Source organism: Cygnus atratus, chromosome 26 (genome assembly GCF_013377495.2).
Source record: "Cygnus atratus isolate AKBS03 ecotype Queensland, Australia chromosome 26, CAtr_DNAZoo_HiC_assembly, whole genome shotgun sequence".
NCBI classification, from domain to species: Eukaryota; Metazoa; Chordata; class Aves; order Anseriformes; family Anatidae; genus Cygnus; species Cygnus atratus.
The window spans coordinates 642,936-663,591 of record NC_066387.1 but is presented as its reverse complement, the minus strand read 5'-3'; the positions used below and the strand labels follow the sequence as shown (position 1 = coordinate 663,591).

General features: G+C 61.7%; 2 protein-coding genes across 5 annotated transcripts in view; one reads left to right on the top strand and one right to left on the bottom strand.

The window, feature by feature from the left end:
- Positions 1–7,176, bottom strand: part of STK11 (serine/threonine kinase 11) — a 38,393-nt gene extending 31,217 nt beyond the window's left edge. The window contains exon 1 of one of the 3 annotated variants that reach the window (XM_035569992.2): positions 6,092–7,176. In XM_035569992.2, the coding sequence (XP_035425885.1) occupies positions 6,092–6,381 (290 nt within the window). In that variant the 5' untranslated portion in view covers positions 6,382–7,176. Of the gene's footprint in view, positions 1–3,673; positions 4,198–6,091 lie in introns of those variants that run through there. The other 2 variants (XM_035569990.2, XM_035569991.1) reach the window with 2 other exon arrangements.
- Positions 7,177–10,067: 2,891 nt separating this feature from the next.
- Positions 10,068–20,656, top strand: part of SBNO2 (strawberry notch homolog 2) — a 63,201-nt gene continuing 52,612 nt past the window's right edge. The window contains exon 1 of one of the 2 annotated variants that reach the window (XM_035569930.2): positions 10,068–10,119. The gene's annotated coding sequence lies outside the window, so the exon portion shown is untranslated. Of the gene's footprint in view, positions 10,120–12,981; positions 13,070–20,656 lie in introns of those variants that run through there. The other variant, XM_035569931.2, reaches the window with a different exon arrangement.

The window sequence follows — 20,656 nt, the reverse complement described above, 5'->3', positions numbered from 1 at the left end:
GTCAGCCCAGGCACTCTTCCTTTATTGTGTGGGGCTTTAAAAATTAGGATAGCTGCACAGAAACCTGGGGCAGCTGCACAGAAACCTGGGGCAGCAAGGCAGAGCTCCAAAGGGTGTTTAGTTTAAATGGCAGACAGATTTGCAAAGTGATGCAACTGCTCTAATTATAGTAATGACCAAAAGGCTGAAGTGGATTAAATTAGCATAGGAACTGCAGCCAGCATCAGCGTGGGTCTGAGAAGTTTGTGCATAACGAGGGGGACGGCCGAGGCCTCAGGCCAGGCCAGCGAGAGACGGAGCGAGCGCGCACACTTCAGTAAGATTCCTTCGCTGCGAAGAAAGAGAAAGCTCCCAGCACCAGGGAGCTTACAAACGCCGAGCCCACCAGCTCATTCCCTGGAGCGCCGCTTGGAAGCGCAAGCGCCAATTCCTTCCACCTTTAAGAGAAAAATAACCGCTCCCACCTCCGCGGTGCCCGTTTCCAGAAGGCCGCTGGGAGCCACCCATCCCAAATGCCAGCGGAGCGCACCCACCTCCGGGGCAGAGGCCAAGCGGCCGCTCCGCAGCGGGAAGAGGGCTCCTATTTTTAGCTCCTCTCGCATTCTGAAACGCCCGAGGAACGGGGGCAGCCACACCAGCCACCTCCAGCTCCGCTTCGTTTCCAGCCTTCGCCACCTAAGGGAACGCAGGCCTTACCCTGTCAGGAGGTGCCCGGATTTCCTTCCTCCCCCCCCAGCTGACACCAAAACGCCCCGGCCCACCCTCGTCCTGCGCTCTTCCTGCGCAGCGGCGTTTCAGTCGGCAGCAGGGGATGGGGACACGACGTGCGTGCCCGCGGCTCGCCGCCTTCCTCCTCAGCCCGGGCACGGCCGCCCAGCGAACCTGCTCAGATTTTGGGACCTTTGGGACCTGCTGCAGCTTCACCTCCTTTCCTTGGGGCTTCTAAAGCGCAGGCTTCTGAAGTTTGCAGCAGAGCTTTTCTGAGACGGGCGCTCTCCCCAGCAGAGGGGGAGGGAGAACTGCCAGGTCCCTCAGCGCGGAGCTGTCAGACCCGGGCTCACCCGGGCACATCGAGGCTCAGCGCCCCGCTCTGGCAACCAGCGGCTCTTTTTTTGTCCCTAACAAAGCCACCTGCCTGTCCCACGTGCCGCACGACTCTGGGGGCGCCGAGGAAAGGGGATGTTCTTTCCTGGACCCCTCCAGTGAGGGCCGAGTCTCGGGAAGGATCCTCACCCCGAAGGCGACAACGCCCGGCACCTCAGAACCGCGTTGCCTTTCCCCAGGACGAAGCGTTCAGGACTGCCCCCGCACAGCCTCGCTCAGCGCCCACGGGTACCTCTGGGCTGAGCACCCGCTCCTCTGCGAGCCCGTTTCACCGAGCCCGTTCCTGCCCAACTAACGGGGCAGCGCAGCCCGAAGACGCGTCCCGGCCCCTTCCTTGGGCTCCCAAGGGTCCTCCGCAGGCCCAAGCTGTTCGGGTCCGGCTGCAGGTGGTGTGGGATCTTGCCCACGTTACCCCCAGGCCAAACCAGGCCAGAGATGAGGGCCTGCAGCACAAATCCCGGCCGGGGAAGCGCTCACCCACCCCAAACACTCCTTCACTCTTCCTCAGGCAACTGCGGCCCCCTCCAGCCCCACACGCGGGGCCCAGGAGCCGGTGGCACCGTGCAGGATCGGCGCTGCGCCGCACGCCAGCCCTGGCACGTGCCCTAAATCCGCCGGCACCGCTCCTGCTAATTGCTACAAGGGACTGGAGAATCACCCGCTTGGTCTTTACGCAACCCAACTGCTGCACGATGTAGTTATTTAGATTGATTTTGTAATCCCGCACGGCCAAAGCGAGCGTTAATTACAAATTAGCGTCCTCGAAACCCCACGAAGCAGACTAACTCATTTAAGGTCCGCTTGGGGAACGGCTTTCCCCTCCATCCCCTCCACCCAGACCCAGCCTCCCCCGGCAGGGTGCAGCTCGGCCTTCCAGCCCCCGCTCTCACCGGAGCACGAGCGAGGCGCCAGGCGCGAGGCCGAGCAGCACGCTCCACTTCCCCTCCGCGACCCAAGCTTTACGCATCCAAACGCGCCCCTTTCTGGGGATCCCGGTGGCTCTTCCCGGCCGCTACCCAAAGCCCCTGGTGAGCGTTAGAGCACCGCAGCGCCTTCCCACTGCTGCTCCCACCCCCGCACCCCAGCGGACCCCCGCGGCCGTCACCACGCTTCTCTTTTCACCCCCTGGGGTCTCCGGGCGCGTGAGACGCCGCGGGCACGGAGCCCGGCGCGCTCTGCCCTCCCCGCGCTGAGCCCGGCCCCGGGGCTCCCACGGGACGCTGAGGGAGGCAGAGAGCGCGGCGACACCTCCTCCTCCCCACCCGCACCCCCAGGGGTGCCCGACAGCCCAGACCCCGCGCCCGTTTACATCTTCTAAAGCACCACCTTGAACCCAGCGGGTGCCCCGCGCAGCCGAGCACCCCGCTCGCCCCACGGCACACGGCCCCAGGCAGCGGCGGGCAGGAGACGCGTCGGTCCCCTCGGGACCGTCCCCGTCCGCAGCACCCGGCCCCGCGCGCACCGGGTCCTCCCTTCACCGGGTCCTCCCTCCGGCAGCGCTGCCCAGGTTCGGGGCTGCGCGGCTGCTGACGCGCAGAGCCGAGTGGCAAACCGTCCGGTTACAGGCCTGCTACACAGCTGAGGCCTCAGAGGAGTCCTAACGAGCGTACGTTCAGATCTGAGTAATCGCTGAGCGTGGTAAGTACAGAACGAGACACTTGGGACACGCACAGAAAGTCCCAAACACTTAATTAAAATGGGAGCCTATTAGCGCACGGGTTTATTAAACTTGTGCTGCTACAGACAAAGCCCTCCAAGTTTTCTTTCGTCTTTTTGCAGTCCGACCAAACCCCTTTTCTGGGCTAACCGGAGGCAGCAGCCAGCCACGGTACCGCCTGGCTGACCGACCTGCCCCAAGCTCTCTGCAGTACCGAGGACACGTGAAGATCCCCGCGGCGATTTAGGGGAACGTGTCTCAGGTTTAAACCCTCAGCATCCGCGCCAGAAATCCCAAACGTATTCCAGCCGGCCCCCGGGTCCCAGAGCTGTGACGGCCGCGCGCCCGGGCAGGACGAGGGCTCGAGCACCCGCAGGAGCGACACGAGAAGCGCTCCGCAGCCAGAGCTGCCACCCAGCCCCGCACAGCGCCTGGGGCCGATCACTGCCCTGCTCCCCTCTCACCATCCCGCGCATTACCCGCTCCTGTCGTTACCCGAGGGCCGACGTCTGGGCGGCGTTTTCCAGGGAACCTCCCTGACCCGCTACCTGCAGGGGCTGCCCCTTCGCAGCAGCAGCGGCACCGAGGCACCCGGCGAGAGCTGCGGGGCACGAGCCCCCTGCGACTCCCTCACGTCTCGGCCGCACAGACGCGGCGGACGGGGGGGCAGGAAGCCGCACAGGCAAGAAACCAGGGCTGGAGATCAGCCCCGGGTAGGAACCAGCTCCGTCTCCGCAGTTAGCGGCGCCGCGCAGCGAGGTATTTAGGGACAAACAGCAGGCAGCGGCTCCCAGGAGACAGGCACCGAGCCGAGAACCCCCCCCCGAAGCGCTCAGCCCCTCTGCCGGGGCACTAACGCGTGCGTAGCTCCGCAGGAAGACGTTAGCCCCGGAGAGCAGACTAACGACTTACTCAGGGGTCCTACAGCAGAGAAAACAACTCGTTAGGGACTCAGAGGGTCTCTCCCAACCATTTAATTCGCCCCGAGCGCAGCTGCCTGCGTCCTGCCGTGGACGGGACCGCTCACACACACCGACGGGCACGGCGAGAGCAGGAGCCTGGCGCTGGGGGCAGAGAAGAGATTTTTGATCTCCAGGGGCAGCAGCTGAAGTCGGGGTGGTTACGAAGATCAGCCAGCCGCAACCACCTCGCACGCGTACCGAGCGGCACATCCGTGTGCAGATAAGGGCGCGGGGAGGACCAGAGGCGCGTGGCACCAGCACAGGAATCAGTTACTCATCAGTAACTTGCAACAAGAAGCAGAAGCTGATGGCGCGACCCCTTCGCTGCCTCCCTGCGCGCCGTGGGAGCAGTCTGTGGGTGGGAGCCACTCGCAGGCAGCTGTAAGGAGCGAAGTTTCCACGCGGCGCGGCCAAGCAGCGCGACGTTAAGCAGTGCTAGCGCACAGCTTCCCAGCACCGCCGCAGCGACAGCCTCCCCGTGGGCACGCGGGTTTTAAAGGCGCTGGTTTGCGCCCCGTCCGCGCTGACCGGCCGAACCCTGCGGCTCGATGACGAAGCTCACGGCGGCGGCTGCGCTCGGGGAGGAGACGGCTCCCACCTCCCCGTGCAGCCGCACCAGGGGGTTTCGGTTAGGTCAGAGCTGCGTGGTCCTGGCTGTGACCAAAATATGACATTTTGTCCTAAAAAAGTTCACGGCTGAACACAGAGATAAAGCAAACGGGTAGGCGGACAACGAGAAAAGGAGAGGGTGACAAAAATAGGAAGTCGAGCTGAAGTAAGCCCTCGTTCGGGGGCAACGTTTAAGATCTGCCGCCGTGTTGTGAAGCAAGGGCGGCTGAGCCAGAAAAACATCCCCAGCAAAACAGCGCCCGGCTCGTCTGCTTTACTAACCAGCCTTAACGAAGCCGAACGAGACGTTCCCAGGCTCTGGGCATGAATAAAGCCTCTGCAGGGTGCACCTCGGGACCATTACCACGGCTCTGATAACAGGAAGCTCTCCTCTTGTTCGGCAAGCCCCTTCCCACCAGGGGGGAGAGGAGTTTAGAGCTGCAGTAAGGAGGCACCAACCTCCCCGTCTGCGGCCGAGCTGACACCAGAGGAGGGGGGCAGGGGGGGACGGGCACCGTGCCTCCGCCAGAGGAAGGAGAACCGTTTCGTTACACGTTAACCAGCAGTTTACTCTTATCCTGAACCCGAGCCAGCCGAGGGAGGTCCCGGCACTAGGGCTTGTGACTGCCCTGTCACCACGCCTGTCACTGAAGGTTGGAGGCGAACTCCGAGAGCCAGCCGCCCCCGGGCCGGGTACAGGATGTGAAATATCTCGCAGCTGGGCTCGGAAACTCAACCCAGCCCGAGAAACAGAAACAAGACGCCGCTAGGCCAGGGCTCCGTGCTCAGCACGCCGCAGCTGAGGCCGTAACACCAGAGTCTTCTAGCCACCCCGAGATCTCCCTCCCACCACGAGATAACCCCTGCGAGCAGTTTGTTTTGGCTGCAGAAGGCTCCCCTTCGCAGCAGATAAACAGCTATCTCGCACGGCCGTAGCGAACAGCTCGCTGTGGGAAACGCAGCCGGCTGCGAGGCCCCGGTGCGCGGGGCACGGCGCCGAAAGGGAAAGTTTTGTGTAACGAGTCCTGCAGAGGAGCCAACGCCAGGCTTCTCCCCAGCCCGTTTTAATTAGTTACTTGTGCCCTGACTAATCGGGACGTAACTGGCACTTGGAAAGCCTTCCAAGCACAGAGCTTGAGTCACTGAGGAGAGGTTGACAACCCTTGTCCCCATTTTACAGCTGCAGAACTCAACTGAGAAGAGCCTCGAGTTGCTTCCTAAACCCATTAGTCAGGAGCGGAACCAGGAAGAAAATCCACGGCCTCCTGTGCCCACCGGGTGGCGAACACATGGGATCACGTCCCGGGCACTTGTCACAGGGGTGGCAGCGCCGACGGCCACCCCCAGGAGCCCAAACAGCGCTTGGTGCTGGTGCAGGCTGTGTCTGTGCACCCCCAGCTACGCCACCCCTCACCTCTCCCAGCTAAAAGCAGCACCGTTCACCACTCTGACATGACATCCTGAAGAGGAACCCCCTCTCAGCAACACCACCACAAAAAAAGACGCGTTACGTGCCGCCTGTTCACAGCGGAGCTGCCCCCTTGTCCTTGAGGCCGAGCTCCCCGTCCCCGCTCTCAGCGCTGGACACTTTAGGAGCGCCCTCAGCCCCACAGCTGCTCAGCGGTGGAGGTTCCTGAACCCCCACGACTTCGGGAGCATTCCCACAACACAGAGCTATGGGGTTCCTTAAAACAAGAGAACTTCAGCTGGAAAATAACGGCCAAGGTCAACCCCCCAGCCCCCGGGAACGTTTACTCACTTTTTCACATTTGCCTCCCCGTTGGGGATCCTGCGTAGCTTCTTCTTCTTCAGGATTTTCACAGCTCTCCTGCAGAGGGTTTCAGAGTCCAGCATCTCCTTGACTTTGCCGTAAGAGCCTTCCCCAAGCAAGTCTCCCATCAGGTACTTGCCGATGAGCTTGGCCCTCTTCCGCCGCGGCTGATAGATGACCTCCGTGGAGTCGATGCGATGGATGAAGGTGTCCATCCCCACAGACATCAGCTCGCTCTCGGCAAACATACCCAGCTGCTGCGGCTCCTGCATATCCATCCTGGATTAAGTTCCTTCACCTGCCTTCCTTAAGCGCTCAGGGTTTTAATCCTGTTTGTGAGTTTCCGACACTCCCTTTTACTCCTTCTTGAAAAAGAAAAGGATCCAGAAGATTGTACAAACATGAATTAAAAAACAAAACAAAAAGAACTACGAGCTGCTTCCAGCTCAGGTGGATGCTAAAAGATCCAGGCCTGCTCCAGTAACGCAAAGTCTCTTAAAAAGAATTTATCTCGGACCAGACGCACGCAGGTTGGGACGCGCTTTGCTCCCGACCTGGCCCCGCCACTAGGGTTCTTTCAAGTCAACCTGGCCTTTAGCTTGGCCCGGTTTGTTGGGCGAAGTGCTAGGTCATCCTCCGGGACTTCAGGCCACCGCACGAAACCAGACAAGTGCCAAGTCCCTTTCGTGGCTTTCCATCACCAGCAGAGCACAGTCACCAGCTCCAAGGCGGAGGGCAGGGGGAGCGTTTCTGCCCCGCCGGCCTCACCTTCCACGCACGAGCACGGGCGTTGGGGGGTTTCAGCCGTTGGGAAGCTGGAACCACGTTTCCTTGAAGGAGCTTTCAGGAACAATCCTAACGTCCCCGCTTCTCACGCCTACCAAAGTTTGAGGCCTTCGGTGCCTACCGAGACCTCCCAGGGGCATCCTTCAAGCACCGGGATTCCGCCTGGCACATGATGCGACCCCCCCCGGGCTCCGGCTGGGCTCACGCGACGCAGAACCGGCCGGCGCCTCCCCGACCACCGCGAGACGGGCGCCGTCAGCGGGACGCGGCTCCCCCCGCCCGCAGCCCCACGCGCCCCATTCCCCGCCCGGCGACGGGGAGATCGCGGCAGGGCAGGGCCGCCGCCGCCGCCCGGGCTCCTTCCCGCGGGGCAGGGGGCACGGGGCCGCTAGGAGAGGGGCGGGGAGGGGCGGGCCCGGTGCCCCCCCCCCCCCCGGTACGGGAGCGGCGGGGCCCTCTCGGGAAGGGCCCGGGCCGCGCCCCCCCGGCCGCCCCCTCAGCTCCTGGGTCGGGGGAGGGGGGGGGCTGGGGGCCGCCGGCCTCGTCCCCCCCTCCCCGCTGCCGGGCCTCAGGAACCGGGCCCGGCCCCGCCGCGCACCCCGCTCCCGCCCGGCCTCAGGGGGATCCCCGCCGGCCGCCGCCGCCTCCGCTCTGCCCCCGGGGCCTGCTCCGGGCCCGCTCCCGCCGCCCCCTCAGCGCCGCCGCCGCCGCGCGCCCGCCGCCGCCATTTTGTTTACCTCCCGCCCCCGCCCGGCCCCGCCGCGCTCCCGCCGCTGCCCCCCCCTCCCTCCCCAGCCGGGCCTCGCGCCTCCCCAGAGGCCGACGTGCGCTCCCATTGGCCGCCGCGCCGGCCCCGCCCCCGCACGCTCGCCCGCTGGTTGGCCGCGGCCGGGCGGCGAGGGGGAGGAGCCGGGAGAGCGGCTTTCGCTTCCGGTTGGCTCGCGGAGTTTGCAGCCCGCCCTCCCGCTCGGGCGGGCGGCGGGGCGCTGTGATTGGTCGGGCGGGCTGCCCGTCAGCCGCCGGCGGGGCGAAGGGCGAAGGGCGAAGGGGAAGCGGTTGCCATGGAGACGGGCGCGGAAGGGAGCGGCGCCGGGCCTGGGCCTAGGCCGGGGAGCGGGGCCCGGCCCTGCCCCGCCCCGCCCGGCCCCTCCCGGCCCTCCCGGTGCTCCGGGCCCGGTGCTCGAGGCCCGCAGAGCCCCCCGAGCCCCCCGTGTCCCCGTTACACCCCGCTTTGCCCGCGTCTCCTTCCCCTGCCAGCGCCTCCTGAGGCGTCCGGCACGCGTCGGTCGGTCCCGACACGTTTTCACGCCCCGGGACAATAACAAATAAATAACAAATAAAGCCGAACGCCGCCTTTAGCTGTAACCCCCCCAGACGGGGTCCAGGGAAAGCTCCGGCGGCCTCTGAAAGGCAGCCGGGCTGGGCTGGGGGCAGCGCCTGTGTGCTCTGTGCTGCGCGGCGCTGTCAGCGCGCGCTGAGGTCTGCTGCTGCTGCTGCTGCTGCTGCTGCTGATCGGAGGCACGGGGGGAGAAGGATTTGGATGGAGCCAGGCGCGGTTTGCTGAGGTCACGCCCATGATCCCGAAGCCCGCAGCGATCTCCGCTGCCTGGCTCCGAACACTGCGGCGTTCCTCAGCCGCGCGCTCAGCTGCTGGGCAAACACCAGCCTTGGGGTGCCTCACGCAGCTAAGCCCACAGCTTTTCCTGGGACATTGCTCCATCGCCTGCAGGAGATGGATTTATCGGGGAGCTTACTGAAGTCACCCGTGTTTTTGACTGCAGACGCTCGCTCGTGCACCGCCCCGACCTTTTGGCCACTTTCTCATCTCACGAGCATTTATTTGTCTTTCTCCTTGCTGCGTTTTAACAGCAGCACCCAGAGAGCACCGGTGGAAGATAATTCCTGCCCTGGTGGCTGATCTGCGCGGGCCGGACGGACCGGCAGCTGCGCAGGACGGACTGACGGACGGGCACGGCTCCCCCGGCAGCGTAACGAGGCTACAGCGTGCCCTGAGGCAGCCCCACCGCCGCTGCCTGCTGGTCCAGCCCAGCCCAGCCTTGCCCCGGGCCTGTCTTTGGGGTGATTTCCCCTAATACGCAACGCAAATCCTCCCGGCACCGGCAGCCACCTCGCAGTTCGGCTGTTCCCAGGCCTGTCTGCGGCGGCAGAAGCTGCCCTCTCCCGGCCGAACGCGCACCCAGCAGCGGCCGCCTGCCCGTGGCTGGCCCCAGGAGCAGGGCGCTGGACGCGGCGTCACCTCCCTCCAGCCGCCGGCGTTTGCTTCTGGGCGGCGTGGTACGAAAAAAAAGCACAGAAAGCACTGGAGAAAACATCTCCGGTTCGATGCGCACGGTGGCTCCCCCGGGACAGCGGCACCGTGCCAGCACCACAGCCAGGGACCCTGCGGGGCCCTGCAGGACGGGACTTTGTCGACGCTCCTGACCGAAACGCTTCTCCAGCGAGAGCTGGCTTTGCTCCACTGCCTCCCCTCATACGGGCATTGGGAAGGCTCCCGCCGCTCGCTGGGTTTCACCAAACACCTCGCAGCGTGCTGCAGCCTCCGTCCGGCAGCCGGGAGCTCGGCCAAGGGGCTCACGGGAGCCTCACCCGCTGCTGTCCCCCGCGGGCAGCCAGGGGGACCAGCTGCCTCTCAGTAACGGCTTGTGAGCACTTGGAAGGATTTTCTGCAGGAGGCCGGGCATCCAGCAAAGTGCAAATGTTCTAGCACTGCAGATGTGCAGATTACAAAGGCATCACTGAAGGGAGATCATTCTGGATGGACCCTGTAAGTTGCAGAGAGCGGCGTATTTAAACACCTCAGGCATAAATCTGCAGCCTTGTGGCCGCCCTCCCAGCTCCATGGCACGAGGGCACGGTGCTGGCAGCCCGGCTCGGGGTCCTGCTGGGGAGCAGTGCTGCGGTCCAGAAACAGCCGCGTACTCCACAGCCCGGGGTCCCCGAAGGCTCTGCAGATCCCCAGGGCCAGGGGCATCTCCCCGGCTCCATCCCCACAGCACCCTGCGGAGCTGGGGAGCCTTTCCAGAGCACAGGGCCTGGAGCTGGCAGCAGGGCAGAGAAGGGGGCGCAGCCGCCCCCCAGGGCTCCGGCAGCACCATCTTTTTCCTCCTGCTCCCTTGCAGGCTTCTCTCATGATAGCGCCTGGCCGCGTGTGATTTACTTCGATCTTGGCACCGAGTCCAAAGTGCTGGAAAGCGATCACCCAAATTCTGGTAAGTGCTGTGCTTCCCCCTCCCGAGAGGGCTGGGTTCCCAGCAGCAGGAGGGCAGGATCGATTGGAAATTGTCCACAGCAAAGAAACGCGGGCAGGAGGCAGCTCCCATGGCTTCGGCTGCAGCTCCCGGCCGGGTTGCATCAGCTGCACTCTGCTCCCTGCCGCTCCCGGTGCCGCAGAAAGAGGCTCCCCAGAGGTGGAAACTCAGCGAAGGAGCTCCCCAAACCTGAGGGGCTTTGCGGGATGCTGCCCCCCAGCGTGGCTCCTGCCAGGTACGGAGCAGCCGGGTCCTGTCCAGGCTCCCTGCTCGGCTCCAGCCTGCGCTGACGGCCTGGCACAGGGCAGTGGCTCTGTACCCCCACCCTGAGATGCCCCTTCCCGAAGCTGTGGCCGGCAGGGAGCCAGCTGGACCCAGGGCTCCTTGCCCCGGCGGAAAGTCAGGGGATTTCCAGGCTGTGGGAAAAAAACAGGAACCGAGCGCATGCAACACAGCCGGGCTCACCCCAGCACCGCCACGGCAGCGGCCCTGTGGCACGCACGGCAGCCGAGGCTGCAGGCTCAGGGCCCCGACGCTCTCATTTTTGAGCCCATTATCCCAGGCCCCTGTGCCCCCAGAAGCCTGGCTGCCTGGGAAGGGATTCTTCTGGGGAAGGCAGAGCGTTTCCCGGGGGAATCGCTCTCCTGTGAGGGGCAGAGCACCAGCGCGCGGCCCAGTCACGTCCCCAGCACTGCACACAGACATCCCAGCACCACGGGGTGATGCCCCACATGTGGGGACGGGGAAGGCAGAGCCCTGCACACACCAGGAACACACCCAGCACCTCCCCGCTGCCCCCCAGCTCCAGGGCCCGCAGCTGAAGGCCCCCAAGCCATGGCTGGTGGCTGCCTGCAGCAGATGCTGCGCTTGCTCCTGGAGGGGATTTAGGGGTGCAGAGGGGACCGCAGGGTCAGCGGGTTTGTGCCTGGAACAGGAACTGGGGTGGGAAGTGAGGAGGAGGCGAGTGCTGGAGCTGTGGCACCAGCAGCAGGGCCAGCAGCGGTTACAGGAGGCTGACTAACCGCCGGCTGGATCCGTCCTGGTTCTCCCACTGCGTTGATTCATTGGTATCGCACTACATAAATAGCTCTAGGGGATTTTAAGCCCTAAAAATGCACAGCTAAGGAGGCTCCAGCGATTGTTCTCATGTAGGAGAGCGCCCATCCATACGGGGGACGAGGACGCTGCAGGCAGGGCAGTGCTGCTCTTTGTGGATGTGTCGCTGGTGCCTTCAGCAAGCCCTCTGGGGTGTGCAGTGAGAGCCAGAGCAGCAGCAGGAGTTCTTAAAAGAGTGATTTAAAGGAGCCAGAGCCTCTGGCATTAACCTCTGGAAAAAGAATACTTCAGAAGGCATGATGCAATTGCTGATTAATTAACGCACGCAGATGAATGAAGTGTTCTGAGAGCAGCGCTCACCGACAGCCCCAAAAGCCCAAACATGACAAATTCTGTGTTTGGGCCTGAGCAGGAGAAGGGGAAACTTCCCCCGTGCCAGGCTGAGGCCCTGCAGGGGCTGGGGCTGGCAGAGCTGGCGGCAGGGTCCTGCTGCGAGGTGCCCGCTCGCGGCAGCGGGCTGTGGGACGGGCAAAGCCGGATTTTGGGTTTTCGCTGCTGCTGGCTCTGAAGCTCCCCAGGACAAAGCGTTCGGCTCCCCAAGGAGCAGACGAGGCCAGCTGAGGGTGCTGGTGCCTGAGGCTCCCTGGTCGTGCCGGTGCAGGCTGCCTTCCTCGAGCGCCGTGCACGAAACCCCAAGCCTTTTGTTCTCACCGTCTGCTTTGAAGACAGCTTCTTTGATGGTACGGGGCTGCTTCCCGGCTGAGCAGGCTCACGCTGCTGGGGCTCCGTGCAAACCCCAGCAGGGCCAGGGTTTTACGGGGTGACCCCGATACTTCCCCGACTCCCTGAACCCCTTCAGCAGGTCCTGGAGGGGCTGCCCTGGGGGGCGCAGAGCTTGGATCCCAAAAGGCCTTGGCATTTGACTCCCAGGCACCCACAAACTTGGGCTACCAGAGCTGTGCCCTGCTCTACAGGTGGGTCCCGGCGCTGCGCAGGCACCGTCCCCGTGTGCCCAGCGCTCCGCTGACAGCAAAGCATCGCGGCACACCTGGGCGGTGAGTTCGTCCCGTCCCGTCCCATCCCATCCCGGTGCCAGGGACCCGCGGCCAAGGTCTGCGCCTCTCCCCCCGCCGTGCCGCTGGCTCTGCGCCTCCCTCCTGGGGGTCAGCCCGGAGGTCTCCCCGTTAGGATGCCGCTGTGCGGACACACTTCGTGGGAACGCTCCTGGATGTGGCTCTGGGGATCGGTCTCGTTACCCCGGGGCTTACAAGGGGCAAAGACCCAACACAGGCACGCTTAAAAAGTTATAAACGCGGGCGGGAGGGGGAGGAAGGCGAGCAGCGCGGGGGGGTTCCAGGGCTTTTATTTCCCACTCAGCCGCTTCCCCGGTGATCCTGAGCGGGAGCCCCCCCTCAGCTCCCCCGGCGACCGCAGCACCGGGACCCCCCGGTTCCCCCCCCGGACCCCCCCGACCCCACTGGGGCCCCCCCGAGACCCCTCAAGGACCCCCCCGGGACCCCCCCGGCCCCATTGGGACCCACCCTGGGACCCCCCCGGCCCCACTGGGACCCCCCCGGGACCCCCCGGCCCCCCTGGGATCCCGCCAGGACCCCGCCGAGACCCCTCAAGGACCCCCCCAGGACACCCCCGGTCCCCCTCGGATCCCTCCGGGCCCCCTCAAGGCCCCTCCCCGGAGCCCCCCGGGGCCCCCTCAAGCCCCCCCCGTCCCCCCCCGTCCGCCGCCCCCGCCCCTTCCGCCCCGCGGGCCGCGTCCCCCCAAGATGGCGGCCGCGCGGAACCCGGAAGCGCGGCGAGGCGGCGGCGGCCGGGCGGGAGCCTGAGCGCCCGGGGCACGGTGAGGGCCGGGGGGCTCGGGGCCGGGGGGGTCCCCGGGCCGGGGGGGGGTCGGTGTCGGTGTCGGGGCCGGGGCCGGGGCCGGGGCCGGGGGCGTCCCCGCCGCGCTCTGCCGCTGGCGCCTGGCCGCGGCTTGGGGCTGAGCACCGCGCTGAGCGCCGCGGCCGCCAGGTCTACCCGTGCAGCGCCCCGGCCCGCGGAGCCCGGGAAGGCCCCGGGGGGGGCTCCGCGCCCCGGCCGCCTCCCCAGGGGCTTCGGTGCTGCCCCGCTCGGCTCCGTGCGCGGTGGGTGTCTGGGGGTGCTGATTCTCCTCCCGAAGCAGAGCCGGGGGCTCGTGGCCGCCCGGGGCCCGATTCGGAAGGTGCTGAGCCCGAGCAGCCCTGAGGGGCGAGGGGCTGGGAGCCCGCCTTGTGCTGGGAGGGGAGCGCAGAAACCCACCACGGCGATCACCGAGTGTCTGCCTGTCGTGGTTCCTCACGGCCCAACTGGCCCAACTAAATGCCTCTGGGGCACGGAGCTTACGCTCACAGGCATCCAGCTCTGGTGCTGTCAGTGGTCACCCCCGTCTGGGTTCTTAGCGCCATTAAATCACGGCGCAGGCTTTAAGAGAGAGCTCCGGTCTCAAAAGTAACCGTAAATACCAGCCTAGGAGGGCTTAATCTCTCTGTGACTTCAAGCTAACACGCTCCATTTCCAAGTGAAATAGGACGGCCTTTTGAAGGGCGAGTTCTGCGAGTTCGTTGTGGGACCCAGAGGCCTGTGGGGGTTTTTCTGGTTTCTGCGCCCTCACGGCTGTGAGCCTGGTGGCAGGAGGACGCCGGCTGCGTGTGCTGCGCCGCTGGCTGCTGCGGGTTACCCACGGCGTCGGGACACCGAGCGTGGATCAGCGTGGTACCGCTCAGCGGAACGGCAGCCGGTCGTGGGAATGTCTTTAAGTGGAAAATCACATACCGATGCTTTTGCTTTCAGTTCAGGGGACGTTGTGCATCCCCTAAAGCAGACTTTGCAGAGTTACTAGGTAGGATGCCAGCTGCAGCCCTCAAAGCCTCAAAGAGTTCTGTTCTCATCTCCGCCACTTGCTCTTTTTTGATGGTTATCAATTCCCTTGATGTTTGTACTCATTTTCCTAAAATACGATCCTACCTTTAGCAGCTCAGCTGAGCGAAGTCTCATTGAAAGGCTAGCGTGAGCGCTGTGTGAGGGAAGACTGCTTGAATCATCCAAAGTACTTTTTAAATCATTGCCAAAGGAGCAGCCTAAAACACCTGAAACCTCGGCGCTTAGCGGCACAGTGCGAAGCCGGTGCTCACAGCGACTTTGGGCGCTCCCCCGTTTCTGCCCGCCCGCCTGCCTGGTGTCAGGTGCTGGAGTTACCAGAACTGCGACTGGCATCGGGGGCTCCTTGACTAATCTGAGAGGCGTTTTTACCTGGGATTGTTTCAAGTAATAGCTAGGATGGCTGGCTTGCTAAAGAAGGGTGCCTTTCCGCACCTGTTTCCTTCGATGGTGTTTTGCCCGTTCTTGGAATCAATCTTGCTTATGCGGGGCTTTCGGAGTGGCTGAAAGCGAAAACGTTTTTTGTAGAGGAAAATGCAATGGTAAACCCACAGAACGTGTCGGGAGATGGCACAGTCAGTGAATTTTACAGCTTTTTCTCCTTTAATGTTAGGTCTCAAGTTTGATTCCTTACTTCTAAGTGTTCTGAAAGATTTCTCCGAGTCCTGCAGACAGCTTTGTCTTAGGTATGAACTCACACCTTTGTTTGAAACCTCGCAGTTCTCAGTGATTTGCTAAATGCCATTTCCTCCCATACCTTTGTCAAGGTCTTACATCCTCATTCCTGAGCAGGAACAGACTTCTGAAAAAAGCTCACTTCTCCCTTCCTTTAACGGGTGGCTCGCTGCTGTGAGCTCCCGAGCCCTGCCCATGGAGCGTCTCCCGCTGCTCCTCGCCGCCCCGACCAGGAGCAGCGGGGCCGAGCGTCGCGTTTCGTCATGGGACAGGCATGGGACAGGCTGCGTCTGCCAAACCGGACACTCGCTGAGCGCTACGGCCACGTTCGCTGCAGGGTTTTTTTGGCGCTGAAGTGTACATGGAGAGGATTTTCCTTTTTTTCTAAATTTTGTGTTTAAAATCCTGAGCGTGTGGTGTGTTTGAGGGCTGTGTTTCCTGACTGAATAGGCCTTTTTAAGCTTAAGTTATAGATCCCTGAAATGGAGGGTTTATAATGAAAACGCTGACACAGGTTTAAAGCTTTTTGAACAGTGAAACTGTCATAAAGAGCTAACTGTGCAGTCGCTGAATACTGCGCTTTGATTTTTAATCGTGACAGCCTGGATCTCTCTGGAAAGCCGTCCAGGCTTAATGAGGAGTTTTATATTCTGAACCGTTTCAGCTTAAAACTGTTCAGTCTCTTTTGGTAACACGATCAAGATCCGTAAACATGGAGCTCTGAAAGAGACCAATACACACCTCTTTCACACAGAAGGCGTGCGTTGAGCCTGCCTGGAGGCTGCCTGCTTTGAAATGGGGTTTATGTGCTCATGATTAATAGGGAAGCAGGCTTTGGAGTCCTGGAATATTTCGTGGCCGTGTGTGAACCGGGATGCTTGTTCCCCGCGTGGCAGCACAGCACAGGGTGTCGCGACGCGCTCGGCTCAGACGGGGCTGGTTCCTTCCAACGCGTCTCCTGCGATCGCCTCGAACTGGGGGTAGAGGCAAAGCACAGAGGATCCGGAGACCTGCGTTTCTTGGCTTTGAACCTTAGCTCTGTTCCTCCTGCTCTTCTCTTCCCCTATAATTAAATAGTATAATAGCGCGTTTCTACCTTGCAGGTGTGCTTCTGAGGTTGGCTCATTCCCGTTTGTGCAGGGCTTGTGTTACAGCTACGTCCAGGCGTGCTCCGTTGCTGCCGGACCGTCGCGGAGCTGAGCTCCAGGCGCCCCGTTGGCCTGCTCCGGGCCCGCTCCTGCTGCGGTTTGTTCTCGTCCAGGACCTCGCTTGCGGCAGGGCTGTGCCGGGAGCTGCCCTGCTCAGGGCGAGCCCTTGCTGGAGCGGAGCTGCTGCGTTGGAGAGCGGTTTCGTGTGCTCCCTGTCTGAGCTGCGCGACCGCCCAGCCGTCCTTCTGCCCAACAGACCCACGTGCTCCGCTTCGGGAGCTTGGGTGTGCGGCTGTGCGCGGTGCTGCTGCACCGACTGCCACTAAAACGTGCCGGGGTCCTTGGCAGGAGCGTGCGTCGTGTGCAGGGGGCAATTTGTGCTCTGGCCAGACGTAGTCGTATCTCCTCCCAGGTGGAAGAGCAGGGGCAGACGGAACCCATCCTTCTCTACGAGCAAGCTTTAATTAAATGTGTTTGGGTCCCTGTTTGAACAACCGTTTGTTTCTCGAAGCAGAGCAGAGACAGACCGTTAGGCTGAGCAGCCTGCGAGTAGAGGGCACGGCAGTCTGCTTTGCAGCGGCTTCGTTGTGGGGAGGTAACGTGAGACGTGCGGCTGCAGCGGGGACCTGACGGGGACCCGACGGGGACCCGACGGCTCTGCTGGCGGAGAGGGGCCGGGGAGCAGGGAGGGCGACGACGTTCTGGGGTCTGCTGAGCCGAATGAATAGCAAGTGAGGTCAGCATTTCAGGTAGAATCAGCAGTTAGCTTCAGGTGTGCGTCCTTGAGACAAAAGTATCTGGGGAAGATTTAAGAGGAATTCTATCAGGGAACAGATAATGAACCTTCCTCTTTGTCTGTGTCGGTGCTAAAGCTGCTGTGCCACTTAACTGCTTAATATTAATCCGAGGAAATTTAGGGAATGGCACATTGGGGCAGATGCCAGCAGCAAGGCTCCAGATGAAGCTTTTTCCTTCTCTCATTATCTAGGCTTGCAGTTCTGTGCTTTTCTTCTGAGGATTAAGGCCACTGTGACTCTTGCGTGTATCCAAACAGCACCGAGGAGCGTCCCGGTGACCGGCCGCGTGAGCCTGGGCACAGCACGGCCCTCGGCTGCCCAAGGTGCTGTGCAGCGGCGCTGAGCCTTCCCGGGGGAAGGAGGACAAGGACCCCACGGAGCTCGGTCGGAGTCGCCGTCGGTGGTTCCCCTCTCCGTACGTGGGCGCGCTCAGCCTGATGCGAGGCACTTCCCCACTCACGGTCCGGCTGTTTCCATGGCAGACCTGGGTGGTGTAAATACAGCCACCCTGCCCTTCCCCTCACACCCGTGGTTGTGACATTACAACTTCCAGGAGCCTCTGGTGGGGTTGGACTTCACAGGCAGCTCCGTGTAGGGCCGGGGGCGTAGATAAAACCCCGGTCGCGGGCTGCGCGCGATGGAGTGGCAGAGCTGGGTCTGGCTGCAGGCTGCCAGCCCGTGGTGCGGGGTGAGGTGACACCCCGCAGATCCCGGAGGCAGGATGGAAGTGTTTGCAGGAGGCTTGTGCTGGTGCTTGTGCGTTGGAGCTGGAGATGAAGTGAAATGCTGCCTTCTGCACGGGGTGAGAAGATGGCGCATCTCTCTGGAGAGCGATTCCTTCCTCCAGTGAGCCCGGTTCTGCCCTGACTCAGCTGCCCCTCGCTCTGCGGGCCCCTGCTGTTGCAGCGCGTGCGCCCTGCCCAGTCTCGGTGCCGGTTTCCAGCTTTTATTTTTTTTTCCTGGCGTTTATAATAACGTTTCTCAGGTGCCATTTAAATCTGCCTGACTTTAGTCTACCTGTGTGGGAGAGTTCATGTTTTCTCGAGGATGTCGCCTTCCCAAAAGCTGTCTTTGATCCCCACCGACATGGCCTGAGCTTCAGATGAGGGGGGGCTGGGCTGGTGCTGCTTGGGACACGAAGCTCTTCCTTTTCGCTCCTGTAACCCCAGTCTCTGGAAGACAAGGTAGCTCTTCTGCATGCACCACCATCTGCCTCACGTAGACCTGGCAAGAAGCTTTGAAATGATCTCAGCTCTTCTCCTCCTTGTTTACAGACCATATAATTCCAGCAGTTAATCTGTCAAATCGATTGTTCTCAGGCACTCCGCAGCTCTGCGTTGGCTTGCACAGCCCAGGTAAGTAACGAGGTTTTCGCCGCTTCCTTTTCCGTCCTGCTCACGAGCCTGGTGGTGCTGCGCGCAGGAGCTTACAGGGCTAAGTCTGTACAGAACAAATGCACCCAAAGTGCATTCCTTCTTGCTGAAAGCATTCAGGAGATCAAGGTGGCTTAAAGCGCTCGGTTAGCATGCCCCGAAGTGGTTCCATTTTCATCACAGATACTTATTATCTCCTAGATTGATGTTATCCTGCGCTTTTGTAACTGGACTGGGTTGTATTCCGCGTTCGCCTGAGGTTAAATTTTCTCCACTCCTCTGTAACTTTCTAATATTCCTTTGAAGTTGCTGCATCGGGCTCGCTTTGCTTTGTGCTTTCTAATACGCAGGGTTGGAGGCATTCTTCCTTTCTGTTTTCACTGAGATAAATGCCTGACTGGCGTAACTCTTGTCTAAGCTGGTAAAGAACAGACTTTGCGTCCTTTGTCTTTCTTACAAATTCGCCCGTCCTTTACTTAGGAGCAGTGGAGAGCTGGAGTGAGTCACCCCCAGTGTTTTCTGTTTCTGCATGAACTTCTGTCTTCTTGCTAAATTAACTCGAAATCCCTTTTCCAAGGGTGCTTCAGACACATAACCGAGCGGTGCTTCGTTGCGCCGCCCAGAACTGGATTTGCCTGAAGAAAAGGAGTTAAGTTGTGAATAGGGGACAGAATTTACAAATGGAAATACTTTTTTTTTTTTTTTTTAATTTCGAATTATTTACAGGGAAAAGATCTGATGCTTCAGCTGGCGTTGAGCTGTTGTACTCAGAGGCTGCCTCTCTCCTGCTGGGCTCCGTCTGAGCGCGCTGAGGGCACCGTGGCTGCGGCAGGCGGGCAGGTCCCAGCTCCCCTTCTGCGCTTCTCCTGCGTCCCAGCGCCGGTCCCCGCTGGTGCCAGCGACCGGGGCTCTGCCTCGAAGCCTCCCCCTCTCATCGCTCGAGGTGAAATGTTTGGCCGCAGCTCCGTCCAAAAATACGGCGAGAAGAAACTTTAAAGAGGAACTAGAGGCTGGCTTGGCGATGGAGACAAAAACCGCGCTTAGCGTCCCGTGGGGCTCGGTTCCTCTTTCTCCGGGCACTTCACGTACGAGCTGTTCTCAGGAATCCCGTCCCCGGCAGCCGTGGCGGGGTGCCCGTGGCGGGACGGGGGGCTCGGGGCTCCCGTCCTGCTCCTGCTCCGCGGGCAGGGAGCGGAGCCCCCCTATGCTCGTGCCTCCCGCTGTGCCCGTGCCTCCTCGGGATCCAATTCCTGAGGCCTTTCTGTCCTCGCCGAGCACGTTTAACTCACCGTCGGCAGGTTTAGCTCTGCCTGTTGTGTGCATACCTGTGGTTTCCCAGCTATCTTCTTTTAATGGAGACCAATTTAGAGTAAGTTAACAGAGACTGAAAGGAACAGGGAGGAAGTCCTCGCTTCTCCTGGACGTACTGAGGGTTTTTACCTCGCTCGGTGGCAGCTACCTGTGAACCGAGCCCTTACCCACAGCTCTGTCCATCCTGACTATTGCAGAGCAGTTCGTTATGGTTTCCAGGTTGGAAATTGTCTGGTACAGTACCGATCCCACAGGTTTCTATGCAGCTCAAGCTGTTAAAAGTTGCAGTTTGTTCCCCGTAGCCCCCAGGCACGAGGAATCCCGCAGGAATCCCGCACCGACGCTGGCTGTTGGGCCTGGGCTGAACAGCGAGCCCGTAGGAAAGCTCGCTAATAGTGAAACTCTCCCTGCAGCTTCATCAGAGTGACTTGTGATACAATCAGAGTGCTCACGGGGCTTTATCGCGCTGGGCAGGAAGGTTTCGTTTTCAAACACTGCACGGGAGCAGGTCCAGCGCTTCCCACGGCCGCGTGGTCGTCGCTCGAGTGCCGTCGCTCTGAGCCTGGGAGGAAGGTCGCCGCGTTCCTCAGCGATGCGTGCAGGAGGAAGGTACTGCTCCTGCGGTCAGTAGAAATTCCGAAAAGTTAATAGTCAGCAAGCATCAGTTTTGGCTGTTAGGCTGGCATTGCAGGATGTGGAAACGGGAGCTTTGGCTTGCAGGAACTCGCTGAGTTTCGTGGTTCTGAGGCTGCCCCGAGGACGCTAACCAAGCACCTGCGGAGGCTGTTCGTGCTGAGATGGGCAGTGTCCTGCTGCCCTCGGACTCGTGCCACATCTCCGTCCTTGGTGTTAGTCCCTTAGGATTTGTGAGTGTAAGGCATAACCGAGAAATGTTGGGGGGATTCATCCTTTTCCGGTTTCCCAGAGGACGAGACTGGGAATCCACAACGTCTGGGCTCCTTCACCTCTCACTGGTTTTCTCGGTGTCTCCGAAGAAAGCATCGCGAGTTCTGGGCTGTCCACCCACCCGTCCGTCCGTCCAGCCGTTGGCTTTGATCTCTTCAGAGGAGTCTGTCACACGAATTCAGTGCGTTGGCATTCACCAGCTGCCTGTTGCTCAAGTGCAGGAGTTTAAACTTGAGCAGTTTTCCTTCATTTTGCTAATTGGGTCTGACCTATTGTGCAAGAGTTTTCCTAAGGAACTAATGCTGTTGTAGAGAAAAGCACT